General features: G+C 56.1%; 4 protein-coding genes across 4 annotated transcripts in view; 3 read left to right on the top strand and 1 right to left on the bottom strand.

Annotated features, from left to right (window-relative positions):
• Positions 1-293: 293 nt before the first annotated feature.
• Positions 294-13,649, top strand: PTSG_04722 (ATP-binding cassette). The gene is made up of 31 exons (XM_004993987.1): positions 294-603; positions 812-904; positions 1,014-1,094; positions 1,250-1,313; positions 1,575-1,693; positions 2,043-2,166; positions 2,540-2,636; positions 2,872-2,951; positions 3,196-3,290; positions 3,547-3,657; positions 3,878-3,965; positions 4,255-4,319; positions 4,491-4,616; positions 4,791-4,865; positions 5,071-5,153; positions 5,321-5,384; positions 5,678-5,728; positions 5,966-6,170; positions 6,436-6,518; positions 6,769-6,894; positions 7,213-7,317; positions 7,584-7,742; positions 8,046-8,198; positions 8,418-8,552; positions 8,809-9,558; positions 9,865-10,634; positions 10,944-11,259; positions 11,594-12,173; positions 12,425-12,573; positions 12,880-13,029; positions 13,265-13,649. Exons 1-31 carry the CDS (start codon positions 550-552, stop codon positions 13,418-13,420), a joined length of 5,307 nt encoding a protein of 1,768 aa, XP_004994044.1. The 5' UTR covers positions 294-549; the 3' UTR covers positions 13,421-13,649.
• Positions 13,650-13,859: 210 nt separating this feature from the next.
• Positions 13,860-16,010, top strand: PTSG_04721 (uncharacterized protein). The gene has a single exon (XM_004993986.1). The coding sequence runs from the start codon at positions 14,052-14,054 to the stop codon at positions 15,840-15,842; it is 1,791 nt and encodes a 596-aa protein (XP_004994043.1). The 5' UTR covers positions 13,860-14,051; the 3' UTR covers positions 15,843-16,010.
• PTSG_04720 (uncharacterized protein) lies at positions 15,923-19,417 on the bottom strand. Its single transcript, XM_004993985.1, has 7 exons — positions 19,154-19,417; positions 18,784-18,891; positions 18,507-18,591; positions 18,073-18,268; positions 17,846-17,898; positions 16,563-17,687; positions 15,923-16,318 (listed from the first exon to the last, which is right to left on the bottom strand). The coding sequence occupies exons 1-7, from the start codon at positions 19,361-19,363 to the stop codon at positions 16,248-16,250; spliced, it is 1,848 nt and encodes a 615-aa protein (XP_004994042.1). The 5' UTR covers positions 19,364-19,417; the 3' UTR covers positions 15,923-16,247.
• A 95-nt stretch (positions 19,418-19,512) lies between these two features.
• The window catches only part of PTSG_04719 (uncharacterized protein), a 3,626-nt gene continuing 1,278 nt past the window's right edge, over positions 19,513-21,860 (top strand). Inside the window, exons 1-3 of the mRNA XM_004993984.1 lie at positions 19,513-19,880; positions 20,203-20,348; positions 20,582-21,720. Coding sequence (XP_004994041.1) covers positions 19,672-19,880; positions 20,203-20,348; positions 20,582-21,720 — 1,494 coding nt within the window. The 5' untranslated portion in view covers positions 19,513-19,671. The remainder of the gene's footprint in view (positions 19,881-20,202; positions 20,349-20,581; positions 21,721-21,860) is intronic.

Genomic DNA, 21,860 nt, shown 5'->3' with positions numbered 1-21,860 from the left:
TGCTTGCTTGGGCAATGTTGTAAGACTGCACAGCACCTGCTGCATCCCTCTAAGCGACCTTTGCATTGTGTATGCGTACTCTGTGTGTGTGTGTTTGTGTGTGTGTGTGTGTGTGTGTGTGTGTGTGTGTGTGTGTGTGTGTGTGTGTGTGTGTGTGTGTGTGTGTGTGTGTGTGTGTGTGTGTGTGTGTGTGTGTGTGTGCGTACTCTTGTGTTTGCGCTTCAGTTCGCTCAAATGACGCCATTGATGAGTCATCGCGACGTTTGTTAATATACCGGCAAATATTCCGTAGCCTCTCCGAATTGGAGCACGAAGCACGTTGCGCATTCAAACACACACACCACGCTCACCATCCAACCTTCCATCCATCCAGCGACCTGAGCTTTGCTGCGACAGCAGGGTGGTGTCCAGTGAGACGTTGAGGTTCCCGCGTGTTGTGTTGGGGTTTGTTCTTTGTTTTCATTTTTCTCTCCCCCCCCCCACACACACACACAAACGGTCCGTGTTTAATCTGCACAAACCAATCAAGAAGACACTGAACGGAGCAACATGTCTATCGGCCTGTTGCTGTGGAAGAACTTCACGCTCGCGCGTCGAAGACCAGTGCGTGTTGTCATGCCATGCGTCCGCGCGCACGCGCGCGTGTGTGTGTGTGTGGTGGTCGTGCGTGTGTGAACTACATGCGTGTTTGATTTGGGTGTACGTGTCTAATCTGGACACACGCTCATTGTGATGTCCGTGTGCTGCTGCTTGTACTGATGCTTGTTCGGTTGCCGCTCATCAAACGCGACCATCACGCACACAACTTCAGTGGGCGACAGCGTTTGAGATCATCCTGCCCATCGCGTTCATGTGCATCCTCGTCGGTGTGCGCCAGTCGACACTGAAGAAAGCCAAGCACGAGGTCAGTAGCGTTTGCTGCCAATGTGTGTATGCGTGTGCATGACATGCGTGTGCAAGAAGCACGTTTTAGTTTTGGCACTCATCAGGCACACACGTTTCCTCGATGGCAGTGCGTCGGCGGGTGCGTGTATGATGAGTTCTCGCCCAGCAATACCGGTATCATGTTACCACCCTGCCCGAAAGGATGGACGGCAAGTTGCACATGCCGCTGACATGCCTCTGACCGTCTCGAGTACAGTGGTGTCATTGTCCCTGTCTACATTTGGGTGCCTTCTGCAGGGCTTGTGGAACATGCCACTTACATCACCCTCCTCTCTTCCCCTGTTGCATCAATTTCACACTTCAGATGTACTACACCCCAAACACGCCAAACGTGACCGAGATCATGTCCTCCACTGCCGCGTACCTTGGTGCGTGACCCTACCACCCCTCTCTTGCTCGTGCTGCTATGACTGTTAGTCGTGGTGGTGATGTTGCTACTGCTGGTGCTGCTGCTGGTGATGTTGCTACTGCTGGTGCTGCTGCTGGTGTTGCTGCTGCTGTCACCATGTGCACTGTTTTGTTTTGTGTCAGTGTTTCATGCTTGCGTACCTTGGCACCCAGCCTCTCCCTCGCTCCCTCGCTCCCTCGCTCCCTTTGACCCTCACCCAACAACATGACGCGCATCGCAGCCACGTACTCTGACAACATGACGCTGAGCGCCATGAAAGGGTTCGCATCCGAGGACGCGATGGTGTCTGAGCTCGTCAGCATCGGCAGCGGGTGCAAATTCGGCGTCGTCATGTCAAAGGTGAGCAGCACTTGGGCTGTGACGTGTGATGCTCGTGTGTGTGCATGTGTGCATGTGTGTGTGCATGTGTGCATGTGTGCGCACGCGCGTGTGTGCATGTGTGCATGTGCGTGTGTGTGTGTGCTATATGCATGTGCGCGTGTGTGTCCCTGCCTTTGTCATCGTGTTTGCGCGTATGTAACGGGAGCATTTCAAGACAATCATGGCGTTTGTACTCGCCCTAGCGATGCTCGTTCAGCTCACCCGATGCCACTGCTTCTTCATCTTCATCCTCCATCACAACCACGCACCCCGTCCTCCCTCCCTCCGTGTCTGTGCACGTGGTTACATGACTGTTGTGCATGTGCAGCCGACTACGGACACGTATGACTACACGCTGCGCTTCGACTCGACGCCCGGCGGGTACGATGTGAAGGCCTCCTTTGGCTCGCGCTGGATGACAACCATCTCCTTTCCGGAGTTTCAGCTTCTTGGTGAGACGCACGCGCGTGTGGCTGGATGGAGAGGTGGAATGGAGATGTGTGTGTGTGTGTGAGTGTGGGTGAGTGTGAGTGTGAGTGTGGGGGGGGGGGGAGAGGTTGTGTGCGTCTGCCTGTGCGTTTGTGTGTGTGTGTGTGTGTGTGTGTGTGTGTGTGTGTGTGTGTGTGTGTGTGTGAGTTAGTGAGTGGTGATTGATGGAGCGTGTCTGTATGTGTGTGCGTGTGCGCGCGCACGTGTGTGTTCTTACGTGTGCTCGTGCTCGTTGTGGCTGCATTTGCTCATGATAACCACTCACTGGTCATCGTACACCATCACCATCACCATCACCTTGGTGCATCGTGACGACAACGCGCCAATCTCAATCAGGCCCGCGTGATGACAGCGATTTGCTGAGCGCGACGTACGGCAGCTCCCCCGGTTATGCGCAGTACGGATTCACCCAGGCCCAGCATGCCATCAACATGTGCGTGCGATGGCTGCTGTAGTGTGTGCTTGATGCTCTCTTTGTTGTGATGCGGTTGCATTGGTCTCGTTTGGTTTCTCGTGTCGCGTGCATGACCCTTGCATCCCACATTCGCACACCCGTGGCGTGGTGTTCACCTCCACACACACACACACACACACACACACACACACACACACACACACACACACACACACACACACACACACACACACACACACACACACACACACAGGGCCATCGCCAATGCGACGGGGCTGCAGGATGTGGTGGACACGCTGTCACGCGTTCGTCTTCAGCGCATGCCGTATCCAGGTCGGCTGGCGTGTGGCATGTGGCATCTGCTTACTCTGTCTGTTCCGTGTGTGTGCGTGTGTGTGTGTGCGTGTGTTCTTGTGAGTATGCGTGTGTGCGTGCGTGTATGCAAGTGTGCGTGCATTCTTGTTTCTGTGTGCGTGTGCGAGTGCAGGCAACCTTGTGGTTCGTACATGAACACCACAGCCTGTCACAGCCGTGCTCACACGAATTTTGACTTTGCCTGTTTCCCATTCACCACCAGAGTACCTGGATGACGGGTTCCTGTACGCCATCAAGTTTGGTCTCCCACTCCTCCTCATGATTGCGCTCCTCTTCACAGCGCTCACCGTCGTCAGGGTGCGAACACAATCACACGCAGTCCGCACATGCACACATGCAATTGCGTGTCGGTGTGAGCGGCCCAGGTTGCCGTGCTGTGTATCTCCAGCGATTTTGGCACATGGTGTGACATGGCACTGCTGCTTCTTCAAACGCTCACTCGTGCATGTTTGTGTGTGGGTGGGTGTACATTTGTCTGTGCATGTGCGTGTGCGCGTGTGCGTGTATGTCTTTGATGCCTTTGCCTGTGTATATTCGTTTGTTACTCCAACAGAACATTGTGCACGAGAAAGAGCGCCGGCTGAAGGAAAGCATGAAGATGATGGGGCTGAAGAATTGGAACCACTGGCTCGCATGGTTCATCCAGGCTTTCTCCTTCCTCGCCGTGAGTCGGGGGTGCATCCATGCACACACGTACACACACATACACACATACCTCTACATGCATACACACATACATACACATACACATGCACACATACACATACACAACGCATGAACACGGAGGTGTACACGCGTGATGAAGGTTACCCTTTCCCCTTCCAAGAATGCTCATACTGATACTGCTGCTGTGTGTCTCATGTACACTTGTGCGCGCACATCAGGTGTCAATGACTGTGATTGCGTTTATCTGCAAAGGCGGACAAGTCCTGCAGCACTCGGATCCAACCGTCATCTGGGTTTATCTCCTCGGTAAATCGGACACACACACACACGTACATTTGCACGCACGCACGCACAGAGAGAGAGACAGAGAGAGGGGGGAGAGAGACAGAGAGAGGGGGGGGAGAGAGACAGAGAGAGGGGGGGGGGAGAGACAGAGAGAGAGTGAGGGAGGGAGGGAGAGAGAGAGAGACACACACACACAGACGCACACACAGACACACACACAGACACACGACGGCCTGATGCTGCTTTGCATTGCCCGTGTACTCACGCCCGTGTGGCATGGTTGGTCGATCATGCCAATCGCGATTTGCAGCGTTTGCGCTCGCAACCGTTAACCTGTGCTTTCTCATCAGCGTGTTTTTCACCAAAGCAAGCACGGTATGTGTCCTGCTCCCCCCCACGCTTTGAACCGCCACGTCCACTGCACATACGCTTACATATGACACCTACAAGCACGCTTTTGTCTGCACATGTGCACACAACTGCTCCTCTGAACCCATTCCCACGACACCTCCATCTGTGTGTGTATGTGTGTGTGTGTGTGTGCAGGGCGCTGCTGCTGGTGGCATCATCTGGTTCTGCACATACGTGCCGTACATGTTTATTGGGCCGCGCTACCAGGCCATGTCGTTCTCAACAAAGCAGTCCTCCTGCTTCGTCTCCACCACCGCCATGGTGCGACGGCTTTCCTGCATGATGCCCTTTATGCGTGCGTGTGTTTGTGCGTGCGTGTATGTTTGTGTGTGCGTGCGTGCGTCCGCCTGCTGCTCGTCTGTCTGCCTCTGTTTGTTCGCATGCCAACAACACACAACGTGACTCATGTGCGTGCATGTGTATGTGTTGATACAGGCGATTGGCGCTCAGCTGATTGCGGAGTTTGAAGGTCGAGGCGATGGCGTGCAGTGGGCGACGCTCACCGACCCGGTCTGTGATCCAGTCCATGTCTGATCGCCTGTAACAACACGCCACGTCACTACACGCGCTGTTTTCAAGCCTGCGTGCACCGCTGCTGTCACCGCCGTCACCACCATCACTGCCACCACCACCATTGCCATACCCTACATCGTCATCATGATTATCCTCATCATCAACACCATTGTCACGTCCATTGTTGTCATGATGCGCATAGGTGAGCGCTGACGATCCGTTTACCTTTGGCACCATCATCGGCATGCTTCTCTTCGACTCCATCGTTTACGCCGTCCTCACCTGGTGCGACATATGCTCATGCATCTCTCATCTGTGCATGTACCCTGTACGTGCTTGTACGCTTCTTGGTTGTGCCTGCACATTGCAGCAGTGATCCTGTACTGCATCCGTTTTTGCGATTCCATTCACCATTCACCACGTTCTCCTCTCTACGCAACTCACGCCCACAGGTACATTGAAGCCGTGTTCCCAGGGGAATACGGCATTCCCCTGCCATGGTACTTCCCGCTCACGGTGCGTTCGCGATGTGCGCGGGTGTCTGAGTGAGTGCGCGGGTGTCTGAGTGAGTGAGTGAGTGAGTGAGTGAGTGAGTGCGTGTGTGTGAAAGAGAGAAGGTGTTTTTAATGAGAGGGAGTGCAGGAAGCGCGGAGTCTAACAGCAAGAGACAAGAGACGAGAGGAACAGAGACCGTGTGCATATTTTGTGTTAATGCGCAACGCAACAACCTTTGCACCTCACTTTTTGTTTCCTCCTCACGCCGGCTCCTGCACCCCCTGTTCTCGTCATCGTCCACCACCGCTGTTTAGAAATCGTACTGGTGCGGCGCCACCCTCGCTGCCGAGCACGACCCTCTCATGGTGCGACCGTCATCGCTGGCCTGCACACGAAATACGTCGCTTGATTGTGTCTTGTCAGCTCGCAATTACGCCGATGAACACACACACACACATACCCAAGACTTGTGAGCTGCACACACACACGCGCGCACATGCACGCGTTCACACACATTCACGTAAACATGCACACATTCGCACACACACATATACACACACACGCACACACACACACACACACACACACACACGACTGTGTAGGGCAAAGGCGTTGCTGTGAATGCGGACAACTTTGAGGCCGAGCCGGAAGGGCTGCACGCCGGTGTGCGCATCCAGGACCTTCGCAAGGTGTTTGGCACCAAGGTGGCGGTGGCTGGCACGCGGCTGAACATGTATGAGGGGCAGATCACCGCCCTGCTTGGCCACAACGGCGCCGGCAAGACAACAACCATGTCCATGCTCACAGGTATGGGGAACACGCCGATGCGTGTCTTGTGACATGTGTACGTTTGTGTGCATAGGTGTGCATATGTGTGCTTGTGACAGCTTATGACTTACGGCAGGCAAGCAGGATGAAGGTGTTCGATGATGAAGCAATCTCGCTCACAGTGATCCTCCCCCTGACCCTCACACACACACACACACACACACACACACACACACACACACACACACACACACACACACACACACACACACACACACACACACACACACACACACACACACAGGTCTGTATCCGCCAACGTCTGGAACAGCGATTGTGAACGGACACGACATCCGCACAGATATCAATGGCGTTCGTCGCTCCCTCGTAAGCGCTCGCACCACACGTTCTTGTGCTTGTGCTTGTGTGTGTGTGCTTGTGTGTACGTGTTTGTGTTGGTGATGGTGCTGTTGTTGATGCTTGTGCTTGTGCTTTTGTTATTCTGTGCACCACCGTTCATGTCACAACATGCCAGGAGTGCGAGTCGTGCGGCGCACTTCACTTTCCTTCAACACCACACAACAAACTGCTGCTCACTTGCGCAATTTCCTCCTTGTGTGTGCGCGCGTGTGTTCAGGGCATTTGTCCCCAGCACGACGTGTTGTTTGACACGCTGACGGTGGAGGAGCACCTTGCCTTCTTCTGCAAACTCAAGGGCGTGCCCAAACCGGAGATCCAGACCCACATTGACGAGATGATCGAGGTGCGTGCGTGCACGTGCAGGTGACATCGTACTCGCACACGGTTTACGCAACGACAACACATGTGCATGCACATGCTGTACGTGACACGTGTAGGCAGTGTACTCACATCACTACACACCCACCCACACCCACACACATACACCCACATACACCCACACCCACACCCACCCACCCACACACACACACACACACACACACACACACACACACACACACACACACACACACACACACACACACACACACACACACACATACATACATACACCATGAACACGCACACACACACACGATCCCCCCCGTTGTTTGTTGCGCAGTCGCTGCAACTTCCAGACAAGCGGCACGCAATGGTGAAGACTCTATCGGGCGGAATGAAGCGCAAACTCAGCTGTGCAATTGCAATTGTTGGCGGCTCGAAAGTGGTAAGATGCTCGTTGCTGGACTTTGCTCCGTGCACTCCACTCCATACAAAGCGCGTGATGCGCTCAGCGCAGAGCTGATTTGCATTGCTGTTGTTTCGCACACAGGCATACATAGACATGCACACTTTGAACATGCATGCAGGCTTGCGTATGCACGCACATCGACTCCGCACACACACACACACACACCAACTCCTGATTTGAGACATTGTCGTCCCATTGCCACTGACACCCGCGCCACCATCACTGTCGCTGCGGGGCAACAGGTGTTTCTCGATGAGCCGACGAGCGGAATGGACCCGTCGGCAAGGCGCGCAACGTGGGATCTCCTCTCAAAGTACAAGCACACCTGCACCATGATTCTCAGCACACACTTCCTTGACGAGGCAGACTTGCTCGGAGACCGCATCGCCATCATGTCAGAGGTATTTCACCCGCCTGCCCGAACCTGCGTACGCGCGTGTATGCATGCGTTGTGTGAGTGGGAGAGTGTATGCTTTTTGTTTTGTGTGAGTGTGTTAGTGTGTGCGTTTTGTTTTGTGTGTGAGTGCGAGTGAATGTGTTTGGGTTTTGTGTGAGCGTGTGTGTGAGCCACGTGTGTGCTTTTGGAAGGTGTGGGCTCGTTCACATGCACATGCGCTCATTATGTGGACAATGACGCCTGTTCCACCGGCCCTCATACTCTACCACCACGCCCTCACCCCCACCTTCCTGGCGACTGTTTTCAGGGCGTGGTTGAATGCTGTGGCAGCAGCACATTCCTCAAGTCTCGCTATGGTGTTGGGTACCACATGATTGTGGTCAAGGACAAGAACTGCAAGCCAGACACCATCGCCGCTCTCATCAAGCAACACGTGCCAACAGCCACCCTCGAGGCCGATGTGCGTTGCTCACTGCTCTTTTTGTTGAGTGCCTGCGCTGTTGGTGTGAATGTTGAATTGTGTGTGCGTGCGTGCGTGCATGCGTGCGTGCATGTGTGTGTGTGTGTGTGTGGTGGGGGGGGGGTTGCTTTGGTATGCGTCCCTTTCCGTGCACTCATCCACTGACAACATAACATAACACAACTCAACTCTTACCCTGCTTGTTTTTTGCTCGGCCAGATTGGGGCGGAAATGACGTTCCTGCTGCCTCGCACGTGCAGCTCTGCGTTCCCGCAGCTTTTCCATGAGCTCGAGCAGCAGAAGCAGGTCCTCGGTCTCCTCAGCGTCGGCGTCTCCGTCACCACCATGGAGGAGGTTCGTGCTCCAGCGTGTGGCGTGATGGTGGGGCCCTGGGTGTGTTCGTGCGTAAGTGTGTGCTTGCGTGTGTAAATATGCGTGTGCGTGTGTAAATATGCGTGTGCGTGCATCTCTGTGTGTCTGTGACTTGCGTGTGTGCTGGACGTTGGGGCCAGTCCCCCCCCCCCAAATTGCAGTTCCCACTCTCTGCCCCAGCCCTCTCCTTCTCACGTCCCGCCATCCTCCCCTCGGCCTCCAACTGACCACCTGACAGGTGTTTCTCAAGGTCGGCGAGCGCGCTGCCGCCGCCACATTGACCAATGAGAATGAGGACGCGGGCAGTGCAGACAAGGATGGCCTGCTGGCACACCGTGGCCACGGCAGCGTTTCGAGCAGGGGTGGATATGGCGCACTGACGACTGACGGTGATGAAGTTGCTGTCGGTGGTGGCAGCGGCAACAATCCCAACGGCGGCTACACCAGCGATCTGCAGTCAGATCTGCATGCGTTGGATGAGGAGAGCAGCGACGAGACAGCGCTGCTGATGCCCGTATCCGCATACGACCGCCTCAACACGGGGTTCAAACTGAAGACCCAGCAGCTGCACGCCATGCTTGTCAAGCGCATGCTCCACTCGAAGCGAAACTTCACCGCCGTCTTCACGCAGCTGCTGCTGCCAATGGCCTTTGTCCTCATTGCGCTTGTTGTCGCCAAGACGTACCCTGGCCCCAAGGACGATCCAGCACGCCAGCTGTACGACTTCACCTCGTCCTACGGCCCAAACACGCTCCTTTACTCCTCACAGTTTGGCTCCAACGACTCGTCAACGTTTGTGCCGGCGACACCCGTCACGCAGAAGCTGGCAGGCAGTCTCCAACGCGTTGTGCTGGGCGCATCGGAGACACCGGAGCAGCAGGCGTTTGAGGACATTGCCAAGTCAGGCATCTCCTTCAACGACACTGCCACGTTTGTGCTCAAGCTCATTGGCAACGCACCAGACAAAGTCGCCAAGTTCAACAAGAAGGTATGTGTGTGCGTGTGTGGGGCGGTGGGGATGGGAGGTGTTTGCGCGTGCGTGGGTGCATGTGCGATCACGTGTCATTTGCGCATTCCTTCCTTTCATGGACTTTAAACGACAGAGCGCACTTTGCATGTTGCTGTTCTTGCTGGCACTTGGCGAGTTTACAGACTCTTATGCACACTCACATACACTTACACTCATGCACACGCATGTATGTACCATCACACTCGTGCACGCACGCACGCACATTCATGCACAAATGCACGCACACATTCATGCACACACGCGTACACGCACACACGCACACAGGATCTGCTGTCTGCTGCGTTCCGGCCAACACCCAACTCGACGACTGTGGAGCCGCTAGCGCTGTTCAACGGGCAGGCGTACCACACCATCGTGGAGGCCTTGGGCATGGTTGACTCTGCGCTCCTGCACGCATTCTCGGACGGCAGCGTCAGCGTGCGGGCCACCAACTTCCCGCTACCGCGCTCGCCACTGGAGAAGGCACAGGACCAGGGCGACTCGCAGCAGGGGTTCTACATTGCGTTCACCATCCTCTTTGGCATGGCGTTTCTTGTATCGAGCTTCGTGCTCTTCCTTGTTGTGGAGCGCGCCAACAAGGCCAAACACATTCAGTTTGTCAGTGGTGTGGACATTGTCTCGTATTGGGCGGCCTCGTATGCGTGGGATGTGCTCAACTTCCTGCTGCCGACGGTGGGGTGCATCATCCTCTTTCTCATCTTCAACGTGCAGGAGTATGCGGAGGAGCGCCTGGGCTACGTTGTGCTTCTCTTTGTGCTCTACGGCTTCGCTGTCATCCCCACCATGTACCTCGCCTCCTTCCTCTTCTCCACCCCGTCCAAGGCATACACCATGATGACGGTGGTGAACATTGTCACGGGCCTTGCCGCAATGCTCACCGTGTCCATCTTGGAGACGGTTGAGCCCTCTGTGGCCACCCAGCTCAAGTCCGCCTTCCTCTTCCTGCCAAACTACTGCTTCGGTCAAGCGCTCTCTGACATTTACAACAACTATCAGAGCCTTCAGGTCATCGAGCAGCTGCTTCCGCTCTGCCGGTGCGTTTTTCGCCAGTACACTTTACACCTGCTGCCTGCCCACCTTGTGTGTTGTGTGTTGTGTGTGTGTTTGTGTGTTGTGTGTTGTGTGTGTGTGTGTGTGTGTGTGTGTGTGTTTGGCATTCGCTTTGACGCTGGCTCTTATTGTGGTTGTGTGCTGCTTTGTCGTGTTCTTATCTGTTTCACCTATTTTCGTGCGAGTGTTTCCACTGTCCTTTCTGCTTCCACGCAATAATACCTCATGCATGCACCACGTCTGCTGACCACATTTCCTCATTCGCTTGGTTGCGTTTTGTGTTGAACCTGCAGCATGTTTGCGCCCGGCGCGAGCATTGACACGTGCTGCAACCTTGCTGAGAAGATTCCATCCAAGGATCTTCCATTTCAGCTGCAGTGCCAGACCGACTTCCTGTCCATGTCCCTCCCTGGCATTGGGCGCTACGTGCTGTGTCTTGTTGCGCAAGCCATCGTCTTCTTCCTCCTCGTCCTTGCCGTTGAGGCCAAGCTGGTGCGTGCTGTCGTGAACATGATCATCAAGCCGCCAGAGGCAAAGTCTGGCCTTCCTGATGGCGAGGACGAAGATGTGCGACAAGAGCGTGAGGACGTGCTGCGAAAGGTTAGCGGGGTAAGCACCTGCCTTCTGTGTCTGTAAGCGTGTGCACGTGCTTGTGTATGCATACATGTAAGCCATAAGTGCGTGAATGCTCATGTGCAATTGTTTTCGTATGCACATGCCTATTACGCGGCCAACCCACGCACGCACACGTATGCACACCACACACACACACACACACACACACACACACACACACACACACACACACACACACACACACACACACACACACACACACACACACGGCCCTCTCATTCTCCCCCTCACCCTCACCCTCTCACACATTCACCCTCTCCGCACTCTTACCCCACTCCACCCATCATGCCCTTCGACTGCATTCCAGCTGCAATCGCACATCCGCTCCACCAACTCCTCTGTGAGTGAGATGCACGAGCTGCCTGGCTCCCGCGACGTGCTGCTCGTCAACAACCTGAGCAAGACCTTCAGCATCAGCAAAGGCGCGTGCGGCTCCGAGCCAAAATACGCGGTGGACAGGCTCTCCTTTGCCGTGCCCAACGGCCAGTGCTTTGGGCTGCTTGGCGTGAACGGCGCAGGCAAGACGACGACGTTCCGCATGCTGACCGGTGACGAGGTGATGACTGCCGGTAGTGCGCAGCTCAACGGGTTTGACATTCGCACGCAGATGGCGCAGGCGCGACAGCACATGGGCTACTGCCCGCAGTTTGACGGCCTTATTGAGCTCATGACGGGCCGGGAGCTGCTGGTGATGTACGCGCGCCTGCGCGGTGTCCCTGAGCAAGGCATCCCCTCGCTCGTCAACGACCTGATTCACGAGCTCATGCTGGAGAAGCACGCCGACAAGCCGTGCGGCACCTACAGCGGTGGCAACAAGCGAAAGCTCAGCACCGCAATTGCCCTCTGTGGGCCGTCCCCGGTCATCTACCTCGATGAACCAACCACAGGTGTGTGTGTGTGTGTGTGTGAAGTGAACGCGCTGTGGTGAAGCCGTAATGACATGCTGACGCCCCCCCCCCCAACACACACGCACACACACACACACACACACACACACACACACACACACACACACACACACACACACACACACACACACACACACACACACACACACACACACCCGCGGCTGCCGAACACTCGGCAACTTCTCACTCCACGTGCTTTTTCCTCGCTGCTCATCCTCCGCCTTCCCTAGGTATGGATCCTGGCGCGCGCCGGTTTTTGTGGAACACGCTGCTGCGTGTGATGCAGTCTGGGCGAAGCATTGTCCTCACCTCCCACAGCATGGAGGAGTGCGAGGCTCTCTGCACACGCCTTGCCATCATGGTCAACGGGCGCTTCCAGGTACTTACCTCTGCGTATGTGGATGCTAGTGAATGCTTTTAGGTGCGGGTGTGGTGTCGCCATTGGCTGTCCCGTTGCTCGGCCACTGTGCCGGCACCTTGTGTTGCCTGATACTTGCCCTTCGCCGCCCACCGCACTCACCCACTTCCCATGGGCGGCTATGCCTGTGTGTATGCGCCTCTGTGTGTGTGTGTGTGTTGTGTGTGTGCGTGTGCGTGTGTGCGTGCGTGTGCGTGTGCGTGTGCGTGTGCGTGTGTGCGTGTGTGCGTGTGCGTGTGTGTGTGTGTGTGTGTTTGTTGCTTGCAGTGCATCGGAAGCCTTCAGCGATTGAAGGACCGCTTTGGACGCAGCCTGAACGTGGTCATCACAGCACCCCGTGAGAGCATGGCGCAACTCAAGGACTTTTTCGCCTCAAAGTTCCCCACCATGAACATTACCGACGAGCATCAAAACCAGGTGCGTGTGTGTGTGTGTGTGTGTGTGTGTGTGTGGTCTCCTGCTGCATGTCGGATACATAGTCTTGCATGCATGTGCCCAGCTCCTGTGCCCTGTACCCCATGTGTGTGTGAATCGATGGCTGAAGACTCAAAGCAAGGTCGCGCACTTACCGCGTCGCATTCACCTTGTTCCCTGCTTTGCTTTTCGTTCCCCCCCCCCTGAACACCCTGCCCTGCCCTGTCTTCCTGCGCAGATAACGTTTGAGCTGTCTGGTGAGCGCAAGTGGTCGTATGTGTTCACGGTGATGGAAGAGGCGAAGCAGAACTTCCCGATCCGTGACTACAGTGTGAGCCAGACCACGCTTGAGCAAGTGTTCCTTCGTTTCGCAAAGCACCAGTTTGATGAGTAGTAGCGACAGCATTCCTTTCCGTTTTCGGCACAGCAGCACACCTGCTAGTCCTTGTTTGTTCGTTTGCCTAAAGGTGTCTCCTGTTCTGTTGTTCTCTTGCCTGCCCCCCCCCCTCCAATTGCCGATTATGTAGCGTTGTTTCGCAGCTTGTTACCCACCATTGATTGCATCAAATGATTTGATGCATGTTCAACTCTTGATTTGATGCACATTAAAACGCTTAAGACGAGTTTCACAGTCGTCACGTCACAATCAGTTTTGGGATTTCGGCCTCACATGTACCTGATCCAATCACCCCAACGAATTACATGTTCTCAACAATGTGCACAGCAGCACAAGCTGTGCTGTGCTGCGGCAACCGCTACAAGTTCTTGCATCTCCCATCTTCATACGCACCACACAAGATGCAGATGCTCTTCCCCCCCCCCTTCTTCGAGTCCATTCACACACACACACGTTCACCCGCTGAACCGAACTACAGAACTCTGCCATAGTCATCAATAGCAGCGAGCAACTGTTTCGCCCCGTCGTCTTTCTTCCTCTTCCGTGCTTCATCACCTGACCCCTTCTCCTCTCCCCCTCCCCGGTAAAGCTGACGTCTCTTCCACCCGCAACCGTACCACGCGACAACATGCAGTCACCGTGCGTATTCCTGTCGGCAGAGCACATCGAAGCAGCGGCTGCAGCCGGCAGCTTGCGGAGGCAGCTTGAAGACCGTGGGCTGCACGTGTACTACGATGGCTCTCAGCAGCACCCAGACGCAGCAACGCAGGCCATTTCGCGGGCACATGTCATCATCATTCTTGGCACGAAGCAGTACGGCAAACGCACGTCGACGCTCTTCAACACGCATGAGGAGCTCCGTTGCATCTTGGAAGCGCAAAAGCCGGTCCTGCTGGTGCACATGTGCAGCAACTTCAAATACGCATCGACGCAGAGCCTGCTCTCGTTGACCCCGCACCACTCATTCGTGTGGTTGCCACATGCGGGCCAGGGCAGCAGTGCCGACACGTCCCCACCTCCACCTCGCCCGTTGCTCAGCACAATCGAGGGCATGGTCGCCGAGTATCACGGGACAGATCAGCTCCGACGACCCACCGAACAGGGCACGGGGCCCAAAACCACAAGGGCCGAGCACGTGCACTCACCTCTGCCCATCAGGCGCGTGGCCAGCCTCGGTGCCCTGCACTTTGGCAGCGGCAGGACCGCAAGCGGAGCCAAGCACCACGTTGACGGCATGTACCGGGACAAGCCCCACATGCACGACAGAGAAGGTCAATCCTCATCTCCAACTCACAGCAGCAACAGCAGCGGCAGCAGCAGCGGCAGCAGCAGCGGCAGTGGCGTCAACAACAACCACGGCGCCACTCCCAGCGACGAAGCGACACCCGTTGCTGGTGCCAGCAGAGAATTCGGCTGGGCCACTGCGGTGCTCAGTGGCGTGGTGCTCCACAGGAAGCAACATGATGTTGTGGCCACTGGGCTCAGTGCCCTCGTTGCCAGTATCAAAGACGGCAACGAAGAGCTGGCGTCGTACGTTGTTGGGCACGAGGGTGCTGCGGATGTGATCGTGGCAGCAATGCAGGAGCACGTGCATGACCTGGAGCTGCAGCGTGCAGCTACGTTCCTCCTCTGCCGCATGGCAGCAAGTGCAAAAAGGCTCACAGCAGCCGTCAGCACGACGGCACTCATGACACGTCTGGCGTCTCGCCATCATCCTCAACATCCTGTCCACAGCAGCGCTGGCAGAGTGCGGGACAGTGGTGCGTGCGGCCTTCCACGCGAAAGCGTGATGGCAACATTGCTGTCCATGTGTGCGCATCAAGAGGACGCTGTGTTACAAACCCTCGGCTGCGAATTGCTGTGCTCAGTGAGCGAGGAGTGCCCAGACATGCGCTCGCTCCTGTTCCAGCTTGGCGCCACCGACGTCCTCATCTCTGCCATGACGCAGCACCCAGGGGTCGGCTACTTGCAGCGGGCCGGCAGCACGCTCCTTCGCGACATTGTTCGGCACATGAAGCCAAGCCCTCACGTCGCGGCAAGCGCTGTTGCGGTACTGCACGCGGTAATGACCGCTCTGCGACTGCGTGTGCAGGACGTTGGCTTGGTGGATGTTGGTCTCGAATGCTTTGTTGCTTGCGTGGCAACCTTTCAAACATCCTCCTACATCGCCGAAACCACACACTGCACGGTGCGAGAGGCCCTGCTGCTGGTGTTGTCTGTGATGGCCCAGCACGCCGACAAGGCTGCCATCCAGGTGCAAGCGCTTGTTGTGCTGGAGAAGCTCATCCCGCTGATCAAGCGGGGCGATGCGGAACTTGAGGCGATGGTTCTGCGCAGCGCTGCCATGGCCATCAGCCACTTCCCCTCCAACAGGCATCTCCAGCAACACACGGAGCGCGTGCTGCGGTTATGCGCATAGGCTCGGCTGGATTGGATGTTTGCTCTCTTTGAAGTCTTTTGTGCACAGCTTGCTTGCAGGTTAGAAACACAGGCACGTCATGTGTCATGCATGTCATGTATTGGTACAATAAACGATCGCAAAGCAAGATGTAATCAAGGGGAGTGTGTGTAGGGACAGCAGTGGCATAGACGAGGAAAAGTAAACAGCAATGAGCGAAGCAGAGCGACAGCAAACAAACGACGCAGCTGCCGCCAAAAGCAGGAAGCATCAGTGTTTAAGTTACAACACAGAATACAATTAAGCAAAAGTCACAGCAGTCCCAAGCATTTCGCCAATTATTGTGCGTTTGGTGAGAGAATACAACAACAACAGCTAGCCAAACTACAGTAAGTGTGTGCGTGTGTGTGTGTGTGTGTGAATCAGCTACAGAGGGTCGGGGTTGTCGGTCAACAGTGCAATCAGCATGCTGTCAAAGCTGTGGCGGCCTTTGGCAGCTGTGAAGCAAGCCAGAATTGCATATGCGTTTGTATGAATGTGGGTTCGTGTCATGGAGGGAGTGCATGCTGACGTGAGCAACGGAATCAGGTTGAACTGGATTATCAACAGACTCCACACACAGACACAGACACAGACACACAACACACACACACACACAGCCACACGCACACAGACACAGACACACACACAGACACACACACACACCCGAAACTATATTCATGAATGCAAGTGGGGCGGCACCTTTGAGGATCCGCTCGTGCGTGTATCCCAGCTGCTGCAGGCGCGCGTACTCGGCGTCAGTAAAGCGATACGCAGCGCTCTGCCGCGACGCGTGCAGTGAGGACCCTGGACCAGACGCATCACGATGATGCCTCGGCTGCTGTTGGTGTTGGTGATGATGGGGAGGCGTCTGGTGCTGTAGTTCGTCGTCACTTCCATCCAGCAGGATCACATCGCCATCGTACGCGCCCTCCGGCCCCTGGCCGTGGTGCTTCTTCGGTGTGGCCGACGAGCGCGCTGGAGAGCGCCGCGTCTTCTTCTTCTTCTTCTTCTTGCCCGTCCTGCTCGCGTCGCTACCGCTGGGCGAAGCATCTGTCGTCTTGGCGTGCTTCGCGTGCACGTGTTGTTGCTGCGGCGACAGGGACGTGGGCTGGGAGTGCATGTGCGATGGATGCTCCGGGTGGTGCTGCTGTCGTTGTACCTGCTGCACCTGCTGTTGTGGAGCGGGCTCCTGCGTGTGGTGGTACTGCGCAAATACACCGCTACGGGTAGCGATGGGCTGCTGTTGGTGCTGTTGCTGGTGATATTGTTGGTGCTGGTGCTGGTGCTGGTGATATTGTTGGTGCTGTTGCTGTTGCTGTTGGTGGTGCTGGTGCTGGTGGCGGTGCTGTTGCTGCTGTTGAGCGGCGCTGTGTAGTGAATGTGGGTGTGGGTGTGGGTGTGGGTGTGGGTGTGGGTGTGGGTGATCTTGGGTCCGATCCATCATGGCGGAGGAAGTTGGGTCGCCTCTGCTTCGACGCCTGCTGTCAGCACCGTCATCGTCAATGACAACCACGTCCGTACCAGCGATCGTGGGGTATTGCGACACACGCATTTGCTGGTTACGTGGTGCTGCTGCATGGCTGGAACGGTGTGCGTGTTGCTGTGCAGCCATGGCCTGCTGCTGTTGTCGCTGCGCCATTGCCTGTTGTTGCTGGATGGCCACCGCTTGTTGCCGTGCAAGCTGCTGTTGCTGCTGTTGCGGTTGCTGCAATTGCTGGTAGTGGTGCATTTGCCGTTGGCGTTGCAGCTGCATCTGCTGCTGGAATTGCCGCTTGCGCTCCTTAATGACCTCGGACGGACGCACATCCGCCTGGAACGGCACTCCTGCACACGCGCACCAGAGCACAAACACAGCGAGGCCATGAGGCGGTGGCAGGGTCGACAGTGGGCTGATTGGGTCGAGACACGCCAAGTCAAGGTGCACAAGAGCCACAGCTGAGCGTGGACAGCAGAAAACACCACACACACACACACACACACACCATCGAATGCGAGCATTTCGGCCTTGTGGTCCTCGTAGTACCAGATGTTCTTGCTGCCAGTGAGTGCAGTGTGTGTACGGCAAAGGGAGTGGGTGTGAGCCGGTGCCATCACACACAAGCACAGTGCGCGCGTGTGTGCGTTTGTGCGTGTTTTCGCGTGTTTTGAAGATGAGAAGCAGGCGGTAGCACAGCAGCAACAGCACAGCAGCGATGATGGCCAAACAGACCTCGACACGAGCGGCTTGATGGCGGCGGAGAGGGAGTCCTCTGCATTGGCGACGAGGCCTAGCTGCTTGTGATATGTCTCACGACACATCTTCATCGCTTCGAAGAAATCACCGTCCCCACACCACAGCACAATCGTGTCGATGCCCGGCTTGAGCGCCACCTTGATCATGTGCGTGGCAAACGCCACGTCGACCCCTTTAAACGCAGCGATTTCGAGTGTACATGCGTGCGCGCGTGAGTGAGTGAGTGAGTGAGTGAGTGAGTGAGTGAGTGAGTGAGTGAGTGCGTACGTGAGTGAGTGAGTGAGTGAGTGAGTGAGTGAGTGCGTACGTGAGTGAGTGAGTGAGGGTTGTCGACATGGAACTAGTCAACGATGGCGTTGCTCGCCATGTCGAGACGCAAGAAAGCCGACTGAAAGGAGTCGCGGGCTCACCAGCTTGCATAAGGTTTCGATTCTGCGCGTGGCATCGGGAGCACGTTGTGGTCTTGTACTTGAGTGGAAGGATGTGACAAAACACCTGCGGTCATGACAAAAGCAAGCAACACACCTGTCGCTGTGAGTGGGCGTCGGGGTGCCCAGTCAAACGCAGGCAAACATGTGCGATCTCAACACGTGCAATCAATGACACTTGAAGCATACACACACACACACACACATACACACACACACGCCAACGCAAATACGTTGCGGCACGAGCAGCTAAACGCACGTGGGCTCGACGGAGCACCTTCACCAGGGTGACAAGCGATTTCTTGCCAGACTTTGAGATGCCGTGGTGTGCGGGTGAATCGGAGAAGTCTGCGTCAAAGTAGTGCAGCTGTCAGTCGTTTGGGGAAGGGGGTGGGTGGATGGTGCGATTGATTGCATCTCGTGAGTTCAGCGACGTTGGCAGGCTGTGTGAGAGCATTGAACGTGCTCTGTCGACACCACAGCGCGTAATATAGCTCTTACGACAAGTGCGAACGCTCAACCACACCCACACAGCCATCCACACCAACCGCACCCACACAGCCATCCACACAACCATCTACATAGCCATCTACACACACACACAGCCATCCACGCAAAATCAGCAGCACCTCCTCGAATTCGACGTCAAAGTCTTCGGCAATCTTGTGCATGATCCACTGGATCCGGTCGTAGTCGCTAAAGACGCTAGTGCTGTCTGCATTGCGCATGTATCCACCATCAATCATCAGCACCGCACGACGCTGCTCCCTCCGCTTACGGGGAGAGGCGCTGCTGTCATCCCCACCACCGCCACCGCTGCCACTGTTATCATCGTCCATGGTCTTTGCTGTCGCTGTCGCTGTCGTTGTCGTTCGTTTGTGGTGTCGTTCGTGTTGCAGAAAATCTGCGAACGATTTCAACACCTTTTTGCTGTGCGTGTGTGCGTTGCCGTTGTTGTTGTTGTCGTTCCATTTGCCAATTGTGTGTGTGTGAATGAGCGCCAGCAACGCCAGCAAGACAAGAGCTCAAGCAAGCAAGCAAGGCGCAAAGCAACACAACAGAACGGCTGTGAGGAGCCTTTTGCAACGCACGGGCAGGACACCAGCACCAAACAACCACAACACCAACACCAACCAGCAACCAAGTCATGCAAGGGGTGTTGAGCGTGATGGATCAAGATGCACTGCGTTTGGAGTGCTTTGTGTCAAGTGGGCGCGTGGACATGGAGAGGCTGGTGTGCCAGCTTCCACACGAGGAGAGCAAAGGGCAACCGCCACCCTTCTCCACGCGGGAGGAGCTCAGGCAGCATGTATTTGCAGAGCACACAAACGATCCCTTGGGCTGGGACGAGTGCAAGTGAGTGTGTGTTTGGAGGTTGTGTGGTGTTGGGTGGTGCTGCGCTTTGTTTGGTTGTGATTCTTGTTGTGTGTGCATGTGTTTGCACGTGTTTGGTGGTGGTGGTGGTGGTGGTGGTGGTGCTCCTGCTGCTCCTGCTGCTGCTGCTGCTGCTCCTGCTGCTGCATGCCTTTGCTTCGCTTGTCTGCTTGATTGACTGCTGCTTCACTGCGATCTCACACTGTTGCTGCTGCTGCTGCTGCTGCTGTTTCTTCCCCCTCTTCTGCGGCTGCTGCTGCTGCTGCTGCTTGTGCTGTGTCTGATCATGCCACAAACAAAACAGAAAGTGCAACAAGCGCATGAAAAAGTCCAGCTTCAAAGCGCATTGCCAGAAAGTGCATCTGCGCCTGGGCACAATCGAGTGCCCCGACTGCGCAAAGAGATTTTACAGCAAACACACCTTTGAGCGGCACAAGAACCTGCACACAAGTGAGTGTCGTGATTCTTGTCGTTGTCCGTTTTTGGTGCCGTTCCTTCCAGATGGCTCTCTTTGTTGCAAGATGACTCTGCTCAGTATTCGCTCCTTCGCTCCACCTTCCCAGCCACACACACACACACACACACACACACACACACACACACACACACACACAAGCATACATTGCTTTGCTTTGCGCAGCTCACAGCTGTACCTCCACTTGCACCTGCACCGTTCCTTGCAGAAGAAAAACAGTTTCGCTGCACCATGACTGGCTGCACGGGAAGCTTCGCCTCGTTCGAAAGCCTCGTGTACCATGCACGCAAGCACCACGGCGTCAACCTTCGCGCGCGCCACGTGCACTCCCCAGCCACAGCTGCCAGCATGGACGAGGCATTCTCCCCACAGCAGCACACGCAGCAGGGGCACGCCGACGCACAAGGGCAACATGGGCAGCACGGTGAATCCGGCGCCGCGTCTGGTGTGGCAGCACACGCTTCGGCACAGCACCAGCATCAGCAGCAGCAGCAGCAACATGAGGAGGAGGAGGAGGAGGAGGAGGCAGGCAGTACGCAGGGCCTGTCTGTGCAAGATGGTGGCATGGTTGCAGGCACAGCACCAGCAGCATTCCATCAGCAACAGCAGCAAGGACAAGAGCGGCAAGAACAGCAAGAACAGCAGCAGCAGCAGGAGCAGCGGCCTTCCTCGCATACGATGTCGTCTGTTGGCCGCGATATGCTGCTGCCACCGCTCGATACAGCCACGGCCGCGCCGCCAGTGCTGGCTGCCAATGGCGCCACTTCCACGGCAGCAGCTGCACCTTCGGTTGCAACAACATCAGTAGCACCAACAGCGAGCACCACAGCAGCGGCGGGAGCGGAGACGCAGGCACCAACGGCCACCAGCTCCATTCCTACCACCACGAGCACCAGCATCAGCAGCACGGCGGGCCCAAGCACTGGGGCATCAGACCCTTCCTCATCCACGCCGCTGATTGGCCAGCTGGCGTTCTCAGACACCAGCACAATCTCGCTCCCATCCCCGGCAGCCGCACCAACCAGCGTGGTCACGGCCGCCACTGCCAGCATGTCAGCCAGCACCATCCCGCTCTTGCCCATGCCACTCACACACGGCACCGCTGACGATACGCGCCAACAGCAGCAGCAGCAGCAGCAGCAGCAGCAGCAGCAGCAGCAGCAGCAAGAAGTGCAGCAAGAAGTACATCAGCAGCAGCATCAACAACAACAGCAACGTCACGCCCGTGGTTCCGTCACCCGCATTAGCGGGAATACAGCTGTTGGCAGCAGCAGGAGCAGCAGAGGCAGCGCAAGCAGCACACCCGGCCGCACTTATCCTTGCTTCTACTGCAACGAATCGTTTCCGGTGCGCCATCCTTCCGTGTGTGTGTGTATGCGTGTGTGTGTGTCTGTGTGTGTGTGTCTGTGTGTGTATGCAGCAGGGTGTGTACGAGACGAGGGTGGTTTGTGTACGCGGGTGAGCTTGGGCAATCTTGTGCAAGCTTG

Source organism: Salpingoeca rosetta, assembly GCF_000188695.1.
Source record: "Salpingoeca rosetta unplaced genomic scaffold supercont1.11, whole genome shotgun sequence".
Lineage (NCBI taxonomy): Eukaryota > Choanoflagellata > Craspedida > Salpingoecidae > Salpingoeca > Salpingoeca rosetta.
Note: the sequence above shows the minus strand (reverse complement) of the source record. Positions and strands in the feature narration are given on the sequence as shown.

Coding starts and splice junctions, on each gene's coding strand:
- PTSG_04722 (XM_004993987.1), top strand. CDS start 550: ATGTCTATCGGCCTGTTGCTGTGGAAGAACTTCACGCTCGCGCGTCGA. Junction 905..1,013: donor TGAAGAAAGCCAAGCACGAG/GTCAGTAGCGTT, acceptor CCTCGATGGCAG/TGCGTCGGCGGGTGCGTGTA. Junction 11,260..11,593: donor TGCTGCGAAAGGTTAGCGGG/GTAAGCACCTGC, acceptor ACTGCATTCCAG/CTGCAATCGCACATCCGCTC.
- PTSG_04721 (XM_004993986.1), top strand. CDS start 14,052: ATGCAGTCACCGTGCGTATTCCTGTCGGCAGAGCACATCGAAGCAGCG.
- PTSG_04720 (XM_004993985.1), bottom strand. CDS start 19,363: ATGGACGATGATAACAGTGGCAGCGGTGGCGGTGGTGGGGATGACAGC. Junction 17,899..18,072: donor ATCAAGCCGCTCGTGTCGAG/GTCTGTTTGGCC, acceptor ACTCACTGGCAG/CAAGAACATCTGGTACTACG. Junction 17,688..17,845: donor CGAAATGCTCGCATTCGATG/GTGTGTGTGTGT, acceptor GCGCGTGTGCAG/GAGTGCCGTTCCAGGCGGAT.